Raw genomic sequence first — 16,382 nt, forward strand, 5'->3', positions numbered from 1 at the left:
CACGGACAGGGAGCTTGATTTAAGCCGGATCGCCTGCGCCGACCTGCTGACACACTGGCCGGATCAGCCCTGTTCGATACTTTTCCCATTCCTGACCCGATTAATCTCCCGGACCGTTCTGGCTCCCATCACTCCTTATCGGTCGTCCCATGCTAGAATGGGTCTCGGTGACCTCCGCACCGCTGGAGTAGAGTTCCAAATCTCGTTTCCAGTACCGGTCACGCCTGCCGTACGGTCCCATGCCCAATGGGAAAGCTGTAGAGTCTAGAGGCCTACAGACCATGATTTTTCAGCAGCCTCCATGCCCTCCGGTCAGCACCGCTCTCCCTAATCGGGACACTCTTTATGCTCAAGACGCGATTCTGTGTGCCCACAACACCAAGGGCCATCAGAGACCTCCCATGGAGGCGCGCTCAATGTGGAACTCCAGGTGAGAGTTCCGGGGACGGAACCCGGTAGTGCTGTTACTGTTGCGGTGCCCCACTAGAAGGGCTCCCCTACCAGTTTTTCGGACCATCCAGCTATTGCCAATACCTCTCTGGATGGGTCGACTGCTGCTTGTCCTCCTCTGCGCCTGCTCAGCTGGTATCAGTTGTAAGACAGTGAATGGTTTCCATGGCAAGCAGCCCCAGCCCCCGAAATTGTAGGGCTACCGAGTGACCCTATCTACTCAAGTTGTACGGCTGCGAAGCGTGCCTTATACTCCTCGCGTGACAATCATGAAGCCCTGTATCCCTAGTATTCCGTACACCGGTGATGGCAGGATAAGATATTATGGAGCTATCTCATCAGACTCCCCCAAGACTCACTGCCCCCCTCTGAAGGAAAGGAAACGCGCCCGGCAGAGCTTCCCTCCACGCCTTGTTCCATCAAGGAGCTCTCATACATCCAGTTTGAAAACCTCTTTGAGTGACAATTCAACCCCAGACAGAAAGGCCTGAAGAACAACAGGTCCTCAATCGATCTCTCTACGCGTGCATTACCAAATCCTACTGCAGCCCTTCCCTCCCAGCCACACCGCACACTGCTCTTATGCCTCGCCACAGATAGCGTTGGCAGACGGCTCGGCTACGTGTCGCAGCACGACCTTCACGGACCCCGAGAGGCCAAAATCTGAGTCCTCGCGATCGCTATGGGACCAAAGATATCTTCGAAGTGCACCCAAGGTGGATCGTACCGGCTTACGCCTGATCCACTCTCTACTTCCTCTTGGCAGTGTCCTAGTTAACTTCAGTCCGCTGTCTTCTACACATGTGACGCATGGGGCCACCTCGAACGTTGTTCCAACCCTGTCCTCTCTCAGAGCTCCTCTCAGTGCGCAATTCCTCTTAACCAAAGGTGCAGACGACCGATGGATGGATGGGGCAAGGGTACTTCCTTATTTCCCTAACCCCAACCCGTAAAACGACGTCTCAGACCTGTCCGTAGACCCACAATAATTCATACCAGCTTATGATAAGGTTTGAAAGTTCCGCATTGGTATCCGTGGGACCCATTATCCTTGTCCTTGGATCCTGAAGTCCTGGTATGCCGCCCTTGATATGAAGGACGCGTACTTTCACAATTGCCACTCTTCACCTCTGCGTGGGAGATACTCCACTTTCTAGCCAACCATCGGTACTTCGGTTTACGTATTGCTGTTTGGCCTTTCAGCAGCCCCACAGGGCATTTCCAAAGCTGTGTGCCTCCATCTCCACTGATGGCCGCGTATGCGTTCACGTATCTAGGTCGATTGGCTCATCTGCGGTGACTCCAGACACAAGTCGTTCAGCATGTGGCATCGCAGGACCTATCACATGTCTAGGCCTGATGCTCACTAGGGACATCCTCTCTGTTCCACGCAGGGGTAGACCTTCAAAAGAGCTATCCTGACCCGAGCGAGCCGGATCCTGCTCACCACAGCCGCGTTTCAGGCAATGCCCACTGATCATTCTGAAGTCTGCAACTTCCACCGGCACAGGGCCCTATGGTCACGGTAGTACCATTCCTCGAGCACCTTAGACTCCTAGACCGTGCTAACCCCCTCCTGATATGGGCAGGGATGCCCGTCCATCCGCATGACGACAGTCCGCCCCGTGCGTGCAGGATTCCAGCATCAGCTGCGAGGCCGTACGACTCAGTGTTACGGCAGCACAACGGCCATGTGCCCATGAAGAACCTGGTGGAACATGCCCTCCTCCTTTGTCAAAGGAGCCATCCATTCTGGCACTTTTGCATAGCCCACTCGATACTCTGTAGCATCCTTTCTCCCTAGGCGTTCGGAACGCCTTGACGCTTCAACTCGCAGCCTTTCCTGTCTTTGAGTGTGCCCTGCCATGTGCTGCATTTTGTTGCTGGAAGTGGATTTTCCCCACATATGGACCCGTTCGCTTACCGCATGAAAGGAAACGTTCACGCGGTTTCTTCTCCTACCAAGTCTCTCCCGGGGACGATCTCGGACGACTGTTCTCAGGCCATAGAAGCCAACACGCTACCTCCGCTCTTGTGGGTCCTACCAAACTTCGCAGGGGCAGATGCGCGTCATCATGGGCATCCAGCGGTCCAGACAGCACTGAATGCCACGTTGCGCCTGTCCATAGCCAACCCAATTACCCAATGCCCACTCCACCCATGCCTCATACTCGGACACAGCAGACTTTGCCACGCCGGACCTGCCAGTCTCTTCACCTCACGTAGTGTGCTGCTGCGTGACTAGCAGGGTAGCATGGAAGCCTTCACCTGGTCAACGTACTTGCACTGGTGAAGCGTTTCTGCTACAGGTGTTAAACGTTTAATCTTACTCCTGGCTGAGGTTCTCGATTCCTCTATTTGGACTACCCCTCTGGCCTACAGCGAGCAGGGCCTAGCGGTGTCATCGCTGAAGTAGACTTGCAGCCATCTTTACCTTCCTCCTAGGCTGCGTGATCGTTCTGTTCTCACTCTCTATGTTTCGAGGTTCCTCAAGCTTGATCGCTTACACCCTTAGTACACCGCCAGCCCCAACCTGGACCTCAACATGGTTTGTAACCTGACTTATGTCTTCCCCATTCGAGCTGTTAGCATCTCTGCCGTTGCCATACCTGTCTTAGGAGACAGCTTTCCTCAATCGCCATTACATTCAGCCAGACGAGTCCCGAGCTCAGCTCTTACGTCGTGGTTCCACCATGCATATTTTTCCAAGAGAGGTCAGTTACGTCCTCACACGCTTTCCTCCCTAGTGTGTCTGCCTTTCTGCTTTCCACACTACAATGCGATGGGGACACCAGTTGCGACTCTCTGGACGTCTTGTACAGTGCTCGCAGTTATGTGAATGACAAAACCATTTCCTAAGACGCCCAATCTCTTGTCGCGGTAGCAGACCGGAGGAAAGACTACCGTTTTCTCTCTCAGAGATTGTCATCATTTGGCGTGATAATGTGCATCCCGCACTTGTTATGATTTGGCTCACTTCCCAAGCCACATCACTATGCCTTCTACCAGGGCTCCGACTTGGTCTGCTTGCCTGCTGACTCGTGTCCCTACCCACGCAATCTCTCGCGCGGCTCCGTGTCCTTGCCGTCCATACCTTTGCTTCGCATTATGCTCTGGTTTAACAGTCAAGGGATGCTGCAGCCTCTGGCTACTCGGCGCTTTGCATTTGCAGTATTTCACTCCGACCCCACCGCTACATAAGGCTTGGGAATCACCTAACTGGAATTGGATATGAGCAAGCACTCGAAGAAGGAAAAGACGTTACTCACCTTTGTAACTGTTGTTCTTTGAGATGTGTTGCTCATATCCATTCCACACCCAGCCCTCGCTTCCCCACTGTCGGAGTTGCCTGCAGAAGGAACTTGAGAGGGCCTGGTCGACCAGGGGTATATATCCGGCACCATAGCGGCGCCACTCCAGGGGGCGCCCTGCCGACCCACCGAGTGTTGCTAGGGTAAAAATCTTCCGACGAACGTGCACGCGGCGCGCACACACCTAACTGGAATGGATATGAGCAACACATCTCGAAGAACAACAGTTACAAAGGTGAGTAACCGTCTTTTCCTGAGAGGAGCTCTTCAGAGCTTTATTCTGATCATTCTTCTAACTCAGCTACAAAGCTAGCACAAAAAGTCTCCAAAGAGTCCACGTCAAGATGCCATTGCAGGCACTGAGACTGTCAGCGTCTCTCTGGAGGGCACAGATCTGACAGGAGAGGTTGTGTAGCTCCCATTCCACTGCACCAAAGTCTGCAAGTTAAAACTGTGTCTGATGCTATTCTGCACCAAGACTTCGGCATCCTCATTGCCTCCATGCACCCAACAAGTGGTGCATGACAGAATCCTCATTACGCAAGCCGTTGGTTCAACAAAAGTGTTGAGCTTAGTCTTTTTTTTTTTTTTTTTTTTTTTTTTTTTAAAAAAGGGGCTTTGTTCTCTGTAGCTATGCAGTTTGATCTGGCCACTTCTCTGACTCTTTGATTGTCAAGTTAGGTTCTGGTTCCCCAGCCCTGCTGTCCTGAGCTTGCAGCCTTCAAGTTGATTCCACAGAAAGCTTCTCTTATAAAGTTTCACTTTGTTTGGCTAACAGTTACCAAAGTTTACTTGCAGGATTGTTACTTTGTCAAACTAGTGCATATAGACATATCACCACCTACGTGCTCCCTTCAGCAAGTCATGTAGTTTAACAAGAACCTGAAGCTCTTCTTTCTGAGTGCAGGTTTCCGTAATGTTGGCCTTCTGGCATCCAAATGGCACAAGGAGTTGGGTTGCTGTGCCCGATTATCATCATCCTCTCCTTGCTGAGACAAATCCACACAAGCTAGGGAGAGAGGATGTGTGGGATTCCCATGTAGTCAGATTGCCTAAAGCCTGACTCCTGGAGAGGATGAAGGGCTTGGGCATTGGGAAAGGGCACACACTTTGGGGAGTGAATGCTCTTTGGTGGTCTAGCTAAGTTTCTCCTCAAGAACTTAAGAGCGTTAGACAGAAGAATAGCTAACTCTGTCATCAGTATTCCAACTCTGGAGCCAGCCTTGCTCATGCCCTAGACTGAAGATGCCAATACATTTGGCTGAAAAGTGGCTAATAGCAAAGGAGGCATCACAGGAATTCATCTGAAGTTGATTGCAGTCTAGAAAGTCTCTACCATCTGTGACAGACATGATTTTGTGACTCACTGTGTTTTTACATAAGCAAGCAGGGATGAACAAGATGTTTCTTTGTTCAGAAGCTCTGTAAGTGGGGAGTTCGACAGTGCCCACAAGTCATTGCTAGCTGCCCTGCCGGAAGGGAAATATACTGTTGCCAACAGGTTTGACCAGCTTGTAGGAGTCCCTCTGCTAGAAGTAATGTATCGGTCCATAGGACTTTAGATCCCTCGATAATCTTGCTATGACATTTCAGTTGCATGAGGAAGGGCATATGTGCAGCCTTAGTGAGCAGTACTCTTCTTGATGGTTCCAAGCTTATAGCACAGCAAAGGTGCTTGCATCTTAAAAGCATGGCCTTACAGAGAAAATGTATCACACCAGAGTAGTCACCTTTTGTTCCGTTCAGGAGGGACTCTGTGCATTTCTTCTCTTGCATCCCCTCCCACTGAAGTCCAGTGTGTAATGGAATGTTCATTAACTAAGCTGCTGAAAGCTCCTGGTGAGACACTTGATACCTGTGAGTTCGTTACATGTAGGTAGGGCACCTTCCCCAGTGGTGGTGACTTTAGCCCATAGAGTGAGGGAACTTTGAGGCCATTGTGCCCAATGCAGTTCTTCAGAGCAGCTGATGCCAGCATTCTGAATTCCTTGCAGCGCTGGTGACAGTGTTCTGTCGTAGCCAATCCATCAGACTACCCCAGTAAAGCCCTTCTCCACAAACTCTGCCAAAGCTCCATAGACTTTTACCTGGAGAATGTTAAAACCAGCTATTTTTAGTTTGCACCAATTCAGTATGTACTGGGAAAGAACTGTCTCTGACTGCATCTCATTGCTACAACCTGGTAGGTCTGCTGGTGTTCTACTGCAGGCCACAAGCTCTGCTCTGTGTCCGTTCAAGAAATGTGCAAAGCAGCCCCATGGTGCTTTTGGCACGTTTTCTGAACGTTGCTTCCATTCAGCCTCCGGCCAAAGGGGATTTTGCTTCTCAAGTTTATACAAACACTGCCTGATATCACAGGCCCCAAAACCCTCTTCTCTTTGACTGCTTCCTTCTGTTTGAGGCAGTTTCTTATCTCTCCATATACCAGGATGAGGTTTGCGTTGTTCTTGCTATTAAAGGTATGTTCAGCACACAGCGTATTGCCATTTTGGTTGCACTGTTTTTTCTTCTGAGTCATCTTTGCAGCTTTTTTTTAGTCTCTAAGAATGGGGCTTTGCTTTGTTGGGTATCTCTCTGGTAAATCTGTAACTGTTGGTCTCTGCAGATCTGCCTCAGCAGATTACTGCTCCCTAATGGCTCAACATTCTCTTGCTAGGCATTGCTAATGTATACATTTAAAGAATATCTGTCTATTATGGAGTAATCTTGCCTCCTGCCCAAAAGGAATAGATTACTGGCACAGCCTGAATTCCTCACTGGGAGGGAGGAGGGTGCAAAGCTGTCTCTTGGATGACCTACCACATAGAACACTGAGCTAAGGGAGCTCCTGTCATTGCCATGTGAACAAGCAAATGCCTATGAGTGGTAATTTGCTGAGATGTGTATCTGCAGAGAAGAGAGACTGCAGGTAAGTAATGACGTGTGCTCAGTTCTCCATTGCATAAAGGTAAATTGTCTGATACTCCCCATTGTACTACTTAAAAACAGAGCGGAAATCTGGATCAACACCTTGTCACTCTTCTTGCTACAGCATCCTCTCTCTTCCCGTTCAGCTTTTCAAAACAGTCTCCTCCTGCTGCTCTTCCCTAAAATCACTGTGTTATGGGTGCTGAGGAAAACATCCGGGAAAGCACTGCTATACAGTGGATTGTATTTCCACCCACTTGTGGCATGACAAGCCCTGGAATGGTCTATTGCGGGTGTGTTAGAGTGAGGGGTAGAGGCAGCTAAGGCCTTGTCACCACCTATTACTTTAGCTGGACAGTCGGTTGCACTGTGATCTCCCTCCAGTTCTCTTCTGTATCTTTCTGGAGAGTTGTTTTGCAGCAAGGGGGAGCCAGTATGGTTGTTTGAATGCTGCTGTTTGCTGTTTTTTAAAGGACTTCTAGCCCTCCCATGGGGTTACTGCAGCAGGAGTTCATACCTGTACTACAGCCCAGCATACAGACTGCTGACAGGTACCAAGCGGAAAAGCCCTGCTCATGGTGTGCTGTGTTTTGTCAACGTGTTTTTACTGCCCATGGTTTTCAGCTCTTTGTTATTCAGCACTTTTATTCATGTCTTTTTTTCTGTTTTCATTTGTGCCTACATTCTTTGGGAAACCATCTTGTACAACTGTAACATTGATTTTTTTTTCATAAGTTGCCAAATGTATGTGTGTTCTTCAATTTAATAATCACTGTCGAGTTCAAACAAAAATACAGGGATTCTGATCAGATGATACGGAAGTCCAGTCAACTTATTAAAATGCTTCTCAAGACTTATTACTACTCCATTGGATCCACTTGTAATAACTTTTCTCAACTGCAACCAGTTTGGTTGCAGAATTTTCTTAAATGCATACCTTCCTGTTAAGTCAAACACTGGCTTCTGCCACATGCTGCTAGTAATACTCAGTATTACAAGCTTTGTATTGATATTGTGTTCCTGATGGCTGATGGACACTGAAAACTTACACTGACTTAGCTACATCTCTCAGGATATGAAAAATCCAGGCTAAGAGATGTAGTGAAGCCAACCTAATGCCTGGTGTAGACAGCACTAGGTCAATGGAAGCATTCTTCTGTCAACCTCGCTACCGCCTAGGTCCTATTGACATAGCCCTGTCTACGTGCGGCATTAGGTCAGTATAACTGTATTGCCCAGGAGTATGGATTCTTCACACCGCTGAGCGACGTACTTATACCGATACAGGTCTGTAGTGTAGCCCTGGCCTTAGATGAGAGCAGAGTGTGCAACCCACAGCTGTTAGCAATGCTTGTGAGAAACTGGAAAGCAGGACTGTCCCATAAGCTGAATGTACAGAGCTCTATTTTCAGCACTGCTTGTTAGCATGTTAGTGCCTGGCTCCCATTAGCATTAAAAGTCGTAACAAGATACCCATCTCAAAGTCATTTCCTACTATGTTAAGAGTTGATGTCTGGATATTCGTTCCCTTTAAGTTGTGCTCTAGCAGAATCATGTGGCATGTGCTAGTTCTGTGTAAAGTATTAAAATAGACTTGATTTTTAATTTCTGTAAGGGCCAGGAAAGTTTTCTCTTCGCTTTGAGAGGGAGCAATTTGTTGATACAAATATTCAGTGCAGGAGATAAAATACTTAAATAGCTGGTTTTGGTTTAAGACAGTGTTTCATTGGGGGTTTAATTTCTGGATCATTCCTTTTGGCTGATCCCACCCCCAGCTCCGAGTATCTATGGTTTGCTGCCTGTTTCCACCCTCGCTTTAATTGGAGCTGCTCCTAGTTCCTCCCCACTCCCTGAACTCCAGCAATTCACTGATTCTCCCACCAGGACTCTTCCCCCAGAGCCCATTTGTGCTGAGGTATTTGCTAAACAGCAACTCCCTCCTCCTCTTCCCTGAGCAGGGACTAATGCTACAAGATCAGGGACTCTGTATCCAGTCCTGGACCCCTGCCAGGCTAAAAGCCCAGTGAGAGTAAAGCTTGGAATCCCAGCGTTCAAGTGTTACAGAACAGTGCTCTGCCAACAGCAGTTCAGGACGCTGGGGCTCTGAAGTTGTGGAATGGAAGTGGGTGTTGAGGGGCTGGAGCAAAAACAGAGCTTAGAATGGCATCTGATATCATATGACCTGCTCCGGCTAGAACCACTTTGGTTGCAGCCATACCAGAAGCATTGTGCTTTTTCCAAGTACAAGTCTTGGACTTGTGATCAAAAGAAACCTTTGATCCTTGCCTGGAAGCTGACAGACAACTCCAGAGGAAGCTGGCGGCTCTGACTTCAGTCTAATACGAGACATAAGGCATTCGCTGCCTCTAGGGTTAGTATAAGTGTCTGATCAGCTCCCCCAGGCTTGTACGTGCAGTTCTGCACCTATCCATCCATAGAGCTTCCCCACTAACAGTAGTGAAGTAAAACAGACAGGAGCCCAGTAAGCTTCATGCTGCTGTTCTTGAGAAGCCCAGGGCAGGTCCAATTCCCTGCTGCTGGGGAGGGAACTCAAACTTTTGTTAGTCTCTCTTGCATCTTTGCAGCCCTCCCCCCCCCGCTGCAGAGACAGTGATCAGAATGGGGAAGTGTTGTTGGTAGAGATTTCCTTCCCTATGCAGGACAGGCATGGGTGGTGGTGGGGCAGCATGGAACAGTGTGTGGACATGCCTGCTAACTAAAACAAGTGACATCTGATGATTAAGCATTAGACTAAAGGCATTTAAAAATTGCAAAACTGTTTAAAATTCAAGTAAGCAAATAAACATTTGAAAGTATAGAGAACAATTAATTCTTCCCAGATGAATTCAGGTCTGGAAGGTAGATGTGGCACTCTATTTCAAGAAGTGCTCTGTGTACAAAGGCCTCATCTACTGCTCAGAGTAATTCTCCTCTGTCATCTCTTGTTTCCTTGATGACTTCAGGCATCACACAGTAACCCGGGGAATAACTAAAGGGGTGAAAGAGGATTTCCGCTTGGCTATGGAGCGCCAAGTCTCACGCTGCGGGGAGAATCTGATGGTGGTGTTACACAGATTCTGCATTAATGAGAAGATACTGTTACTTCAGACACTGGTCTGAGTGGAGTGGACAGTGCATCAGGGTGTCTTGCTGAGAAAGCGAAGAGGGCTGTATTATACTCCAAACACAACATTGCTGTTGCAATGGGACTGTTCTAAGCTAATCACATTCATAATGTTATGGGACTCACTCCTAGTTGCATGTCCTAGAGTACATGTAAACTGAAGTTCATACTTAAACTCATTTTCTCTGTTTGTTAGATCAAACAAAGATTTTTATAAATAAACAAACTTGAAAATTCTTCTTTTCTGAAGTAATGTTTGTGTAGCTTCCATAGCTATTCTAGAGTCATGGTGTGAGAATTGCAGTAAGTTCATGTGGAAAGAAGCACTTTTTTTTTTTCTTAAGGGAAGTAGGATGGGCAGGGATGGAAGTGACGGTCACCTTATCACATTTTATGCAATTGATGTTCAATCTAAATTATGTAATCTGTCCATCTTCCTGCTGGGGCTGAATCCGGTTCCCATTGACTACAATGCAGTGTTGCTTTGAAAGAAGGTTAAAGGCCTTGAAGTAAATCTAATTACTGTGGATAGAACGATGCCATTGCTCTGGTGTCATCTACATGGTCCATATAAAGTTAGTTTGTAATGGCTTGAAATGTGTCAGACACACAACCATAACCCAGAGTATCTATATCGGTTCCCTTTATGAAAGATGCTCCAAATTATCAGAACTATCTTAAAACTGTCCAGGTGTTAAGGGCTATCCAGTATGTTGGTCTATTTATTGAGGGTAGATCAGCAGCACTCTGCGCAAGGAAACCAAATACTGTATACAGAGATAGGCAGACAACACAGCTCAGGCAGGTTACTGTGTTTTGGCTAACCAGTAAGATACTGTCCCTTAGTCACCAGAATGTCTTCATTCCAGTTTCCCTGGAAATGTAAACTGAACATGAGCCCTTTTTAATGAATCCCACCAGAAATGGCATCATCTCTGGGGAGTCTAGCTTCAATTTCTTAGGCCCCAGAAGAGCCCGTCACAAACCCAGTCAGATTTTCCAGAATATCCTTTTCCGGTACAGTAAATACGATATGATGACCCAGATTGATGTTGCAACCAGGTTCTGAGCCAAGTGCTCCCCATGGGACTGACTGTCCTTCATCTTCCACTTAAAAGGGAAATAGTTCTCAAATACTTCATGCCCAACATAGACCAGGATCGAGTTCATTCCTTAAAATAAACACAGAAAGAGACAATGCACTCGAGTATAGAATTGTTAAGAGCAAGCTGCAGCAGCAGGGGCTGGCAGCGCATTTATGGGAAAGGGAATCCTAAGCATTAATGTTGTTTCTGTCTTGTAACTTGCCATGTGGCCTTGAATAAGTCACTTTACCCCTCTGACTTCACAGCTAGAGAGTGATTAATAATTCTTACCTGCCTCCCAACAGCAGTTTCATTAGCTAATGTCTCTACAGCACTAGGAACATGTGGAGAGTGTAGTTTTGTAATTAAACCAAAGTTGAAGGATCTTTTAATCAAAGATTTTTTCATTGCAAAAATATTCTTGAAGGGAAACAGTTTAGCAACAGCTCTTGCTGCTTGACATGGCAACAGAATATTAATTTTACTGATGAGGACAGGACTGGACCACTTATTACATCACAGATAACTAAATATGCTTGAGTTTACTGACCTGGATAGAAAAATGGAGCACCTGACCACCATCTCTTGACATCCACAAGGTAGTATATCAGCAATAAAAGCAGAAAGGCAAAGCAGCTCAAGGTTGTCACATACGAGATTGACCTACATATTTTCAGTGGGAATTTAAAAGGATATTTAGAGAACATTCAATATGGATTGATGCTGCTACAGTTAAATACATTCTCTCCAGCTACATGGACACAAACACATTGAATAGTAAAGACTTACATGTCTCTACTTACCACAGATTCTTATTTGCAGGAATATACCCTTCATCTTTAGAGCCTTTTGTCAAGATAGCAGAAATAATGCCCTGAAATAATAAGTGTTTAGAGTTTATCTGACTTTTCACTGCAGCACATCTTAGAAAGCTTGCACTGCATGATAAGATGTGGTATCAATGAGTAATTTAAACTACAGTAAGAAAAGATGTTACTTACCATGACTACACTCCATATAAAAAACCTACTTATTATCTGCTTGTGCTGGTCTTTATAAAACAAGAATATTTTTCCTGCCTATAAAAAACAAAGCATAAAAATCAGTAAATTACCAGACTACACCAGGTATTTTCCACCAGCACTTGCTGTAGAATTGAGAAGCTTAAACCGCTCTTTCTGCTAAGCTGCTGGAAGACCAAGATTAGGAACTCTTCTAGGAGAATGCATTCAGGTGATGTTTGTTTAGCAACAAAAATGTTCTGATTTCTACCCCATATGAGTAACCACACAAACAACTTTTAAGGCTGCTCAAGTGCAGTTCCTATTAAGGCAACCAAAATATAATGTTTTCACCAACCTAAATGGCCATGCCATGCCATCTATATACCATTATACCCAAAAGCACTCCTAGATCCTTCATGGCACACACTCCCTTTGAGTTCCAACATCCAGCCACCTACAATCCATGTAGCCACTTCCTCAAACTCATACTCAGATACACAACTAATGCCACCCTGTGCATAATGCAGAACTCCTTTCCTCCAAGGGATATGCAGTGTGCCATTCTACCTGACAGACTACGGCGGTTGGATATCACACCTAAGTCCAGATATACAGATCTAGAGTCAGCCACTACAAGATCACTCTCCATGCTAAGTGCATTTGAGGAGGGTGATGGAAACACCACAGCCAAGTATGAGCTTAAATTTAACAGCCCAAGTCCATTTTTAGGCTTATTTTCAGAACCCCTGAGCAGTCAGGTGCTACCAATGATTGTCAGGCCTCACCACAAACCACTGGGGCAATGGTTCCAGGCCTCCCCAGATATGACAAACCAGGGTTTCAAGAATTGAGCAAAACACCTGATTTTTTTTAAACCTCAATTTTTTTAAACGCTGGTCAATGTACCTCAAATTTTGATATAAAGCCTCTGCCAGATGCCCGCTCCTGCCCTGCCAACTTGGACTCAAGAAGTTTTCAGAGGATTTGGCTAGTTTATAATGGACCTGTGACTGCAACCTTAACTCTAGAGAAGATGCTGCCGCTCCAGCTCTAAAAGCTCTTTTCTCCCTACCCCCACTTTTGACAAAATGCCTTCAGTTGTTTCTGGGGGATGAAGGCTTGCTAACAGTGTAGGTCCAAAAAGCAAAGACGGTACCTGAAGTCCAAAAAATGCCATGCAGACTGAATTTATTGTTCCCAAGATGCCTTCGGGATCATAGGCTACTGTTGTTTGGTAGAGCACCTTATGCAAAGAGAGATTTAGGATTAAAAAGGTACGCACCCAGCCCTGAACTTCCTTCTCACCTCGGGGCCATTTCCCCAGCCCTCCCAACACTTGACTGTTATCAATGCCAGATTTAGACTTCACATTGAACTTGCTCCATTTACGCTGTGCTACAATCCCCCCTCAGAACACAGCCGAAGGAAACGGGCTTTGGAGCAGAACTCTCTCCCCACAGCCCCCAGGCCAGTGTGCTGCTGATGTAAAGGAGCTACCACTGAACTTGTCTAGTTGCAGATAGGCCAGCCCCACCCATCCACAGCAGTTCTCGGTCTAGCCTCTCCACCTCTCACAGTGGCACCACCAGAGTTGTCAACTAAGTTTCAGAGAGATCTAAGCAAGGAAGAGCCCGTCTTAGCTATTACATCCCAGATTGGGGTGGGAGAGTTGGCATTTAAAGAAGGAAGTAGTTTTTTCTCCTTGAAAACTTTAGCTAATTTTATATTAAAGCTGTTGACATGTTTAACACAGAACCTCACTCTGCAGCGAGTCAATGGTTTATGTGCAAGTAAGAACCACTCACGTTGGATGATGGGTGTTGGTAAATATGCTTTTCTCCCAAGAGCAAGTGATCAATGTAACCGGCTGCTCCTCCAGTGCAATTGGGATATTTTCCAAAATCCCCAATGCCACCGGGGCCAAGGTAACCCCTGGAAAGGAAGCAAAAGGCCACGGGTCTTTGCAGCGCTGTACTGGTGAAAGGCTTGAGAATGAACAAAGCTATGCTTTGCTGCTCTTTAGGGATCTGCTCAAGCACAAACTCACCCCCACAGGCAATCAGGTCACCCACCAAACTACATCTCTTCCCAGTACAAGTCGCAAGGGGAAGGGCAGCCCAGAAGAGATGCTAGCCAATGTCAGGTGCTCTGCTTTCCAGGCAACTAGGTACCACCAGTGCACTCTGTAACTGCCAATCCCCACAGCCAAACTAGACAAGCGCCACAGTCAGGCTGATCAACCGCCAACAAGCCGTAGCGCCAGGGCAGCCAAAGCCCAGCACCGCCCAACCTTTCCCTTAATGCAGACCCAGCTCTTAGGCCCCTGGGAAGGTAATATGTGCTGTGGAACTCAGCCCAGCTTTTTATGCTGCAGAGTCTTCCTCTGGCCTGATGGACGAGGGTGAATACAACATGCTGAATACAGAACAAGCCAATGCAGTATCAGTGCTGCCAGGCAAGGAAATGCTCACAGAATCCCACAGCAGTAAGCACAACGCAGGGGAGCTCCAAGAGACCCCTCAGGCTGCAGCCACTTGGAAATAAGTGGATGAGAAACCTCCGTGGTGGGCAGCCAGGTGCTGTTAACAAGAAATCCCCCAGAACCCAGCACCTTGACACTACGAGACCCACAGCCAGTGTCAAACAGAGACCATACTTGGGAATGGCAGGAAGAGGCCACACATGGCTAGTCAGCGCCTGAGGCTGGTGGCTGGGGAAGCAAGCACTGGCAGGGGAGGACATCTCCAATGCTGACTGCACTAAGAAAGCAGCTCATCAAGAAAGGGCATAGAGGTTGAACAAGGTACTTTGAACAGGCCTAGCACAGCCCCTATCCAGCATCCCACAAGCCCAGGCACTTCTAGGAGCAAGGAGAGTTCCAGGCTGTCATGGCTAGAAGCACCAAGAGTCATTACTAGGACCCATGTGTGTGTGATGGGGAGGTCCTCATCTGCCTGAGCACACAAGCTGTGGAAGGGATGTAGCTGCAGCACACAGCAAGCATCAACAGCAGCAGCCCAAAAGTTCAGCACATATGAAAAGACTGGCTTATTGAGATGGCCTTTCAGGAAGAGAGCACCTCATTTTCCTTACCTCCCATGGGTGCAGGGAGGAGACATGCAAGAGAGATGTGAGCTGCTTAGACACTACAGTGATGGGGACCATAGGAGAACCTCAGAGAGAGATTTTAAACCTGTTTATTACCTAGATGAGTAATAAACATGTCCTCTACATAAAGCCAACTGCTTCACTGCGAAGTGAGGAAGGGGATGTTTCACTGAGAAACCCCCTTTTCCTACTGACTCAGAGCTAGTCAGACTGAAACATGGTCCCTACAGAGCAGAATAACCCAACCCCACACAGAAAGCACCCAAAGAAGAAGGACTCCAAGCATTCAACTTACTTTGGACAGCCAGGTACAGTTAACAGGAAGGTCAAACCCAGCCAAGTCGCTTCCAGTGTCAGAATGAAAACCCACTGCGGCCAATAGAGCAGGATATCCCGCAGGGCAAAATACGGGGTCTCTAGCTTGAGAGGTAGGGAGGAAAAGGAATATTAACTGGCAAATGATCACTGAGTCTTTGGGGAAAAGACACCTTTCACTTTCGAACAGCCCCTGGCTCTGCAGACCCTTGGGAGTGATAACAGCAGAGTTTGCAAGGCTTTCCATTGTAACATTGTTTTCACACACCCACAATGTCTGAAACTGACATTCACCAGGTTTGCTTTCAAAAGTGATTTTGTTTTGAAAGTCTGAACAAAATCCATTCAGCAGATTGTGAGCCACAGACAGGAAAACAAGGCATTTTTCCTTGTTGTACAAATCCCAGCTATGCTAAAGAGGATGACATTTGAAACTCTGGATTCAGCATGGACTAAACCCTTGCTTGGCTCAGGTGGGGAACAGAAAGGTTAAAATAAAAGCACTGTGAGTGACTGGAAAGGGTCACGTCCCAGCATGCTTAGTGTGCTTCTGCTAAAATCTTAGCAGAGTATAAGAAAGCCCTACACTCTTAGGGCATTGCTGCCCAGTCTGTGCCTTGCTTTCTGGCCCAGAGGGTGGTGCTCAGACTGACATGCGACAATTCTAGAAGAGGGAGGCATTTGGAGCCCTGAAGTGGACAGTGGACTGAATTAAGAGTTGAAAATTACACCTGTGTTTTTCAGCACCCTTGGAATCCAAGGGTTATGTCTACACTACGGGATTATTCCGATTTTACATAAACCGGTTTTGTAAAACAGATCGTATAAAGTTGAGTGCACACGGCCACACTTAGCACATTAATTCGGCGGTGTGCATCCATGTACCAAGGCTAGCGTCAATTTCCGGAGTGTTGCACTGTGGGTAGCTATCCCATAGTTCCTGCAGTCTCCCCTGCCCATTGGAATTCTGGGTTGAGATCCCAATGCAAAAACAGTGTCATGGGTGATTCTGGGTAAATGTCGTCACTCAATCCTTCCTCCGTGAAAGCAATGGCAGACAATCATTTCGCGCCCTTTT

The 16,382-nt window shown here is 47.1% G+C and overlaps 2 protein-coding genes across 16 annotated transcripts in view; one reads left to right on the forward strand and one right to left on the reverse strand.

The window, feature by feature from the left end:
- INTS10 (integrator complex subunit 10) overlaps positions 1 to 10,018 on the forward strand; it is a 50,420-nt gene extending 40,402 nt beyond the window's left edge. For 7 of the 13 annotated variants that reach the window (XM_032796580.2, XM_032796581.2, XM_075066042.1 and 4 more), the window contains 2 exons: positions 7,142 to 7,246; positions 9,632 to 10,018. In XM_032796580.2, the coding sequence (XP_032652471.1) occupies positions 7,142 to 7,246; positions 9,632 to 9,788 (262 nt within the window). In that variant the 3' untranslated portion in view covers positions 9,789 to 10,018. The remainder of the gene's footprint in view (positions 1 to 7,141; positions 7,247 to 9,631) is intronic. The other 6 variants (XM_032796584.2, XM_032796585.2, XM_075066043.1 and 3 more) reach the window with 2 other exon arrangements.
- A 463-nt stretch (positions 10,019 to 10,481) lies between these two features.
- Positions 10,482 to 16,382, reverse strand: part of HGSNAT (heparan-alpha-glucosaminide N-acetyltransferase) — a 26,874-nt gene continuing 20,973 nt past the window's right edge. For 2 of the 3 annotated variants that reach the window (XM_075066050.1, XM_075066052.1), the window contains 7 exons: positions 15,285 to 15,409; positions 13,687 to 13,813; positions 13,038 to 13,124; positions 11,879 to 11,956; positions 11,681 to 11,751; positions 11,428 to 11,540; positions 10,482 to 10,964 (listed from right to left, as the gene is read on the reverse strand). In XM_075066050.1, coding sequence (XP_074922151.1) covers positions 10,783 to 10,964; positions 11,428 to 11,540; positions 11,681 to 11,751; positions 11,879 to 11,956; positions 13,038 to 13,124; positions 13,687 to 13,813; positions 15,285 to 15,409 — 783 coding nt within the window. In that variant the 3' untranslated portion in view covers positions 10,482 to 10,782. The remainder of the gene's footprint in view (positions 10,965 to 11,427; positions 11,541 to 11,680; positions 11,752 to 11,878; positions 11,957 to 13,037; positions 13,125 to 13,686; positions 13,814 to 15,284; positions 15,410 to 16,382) is intronic. The other variant, XM_075066051.1, reaches the window with a different exon arrangement.

Source organism: Chelonoidis abingdonii, chromosome 5 (genome assembly GCF_003597395.2).
Source record: "Chelonoidis abingdonii isolate Lonesome George chromosome 5, CheloAbing_2.0, whole genome shotgun sequence".
NCBI classification, from domain to species: Eukaryota; Metazoa; Chordata; order Testudines; family Testudinidae; genus Chelonoidis; species Chelonoidis abingdonii.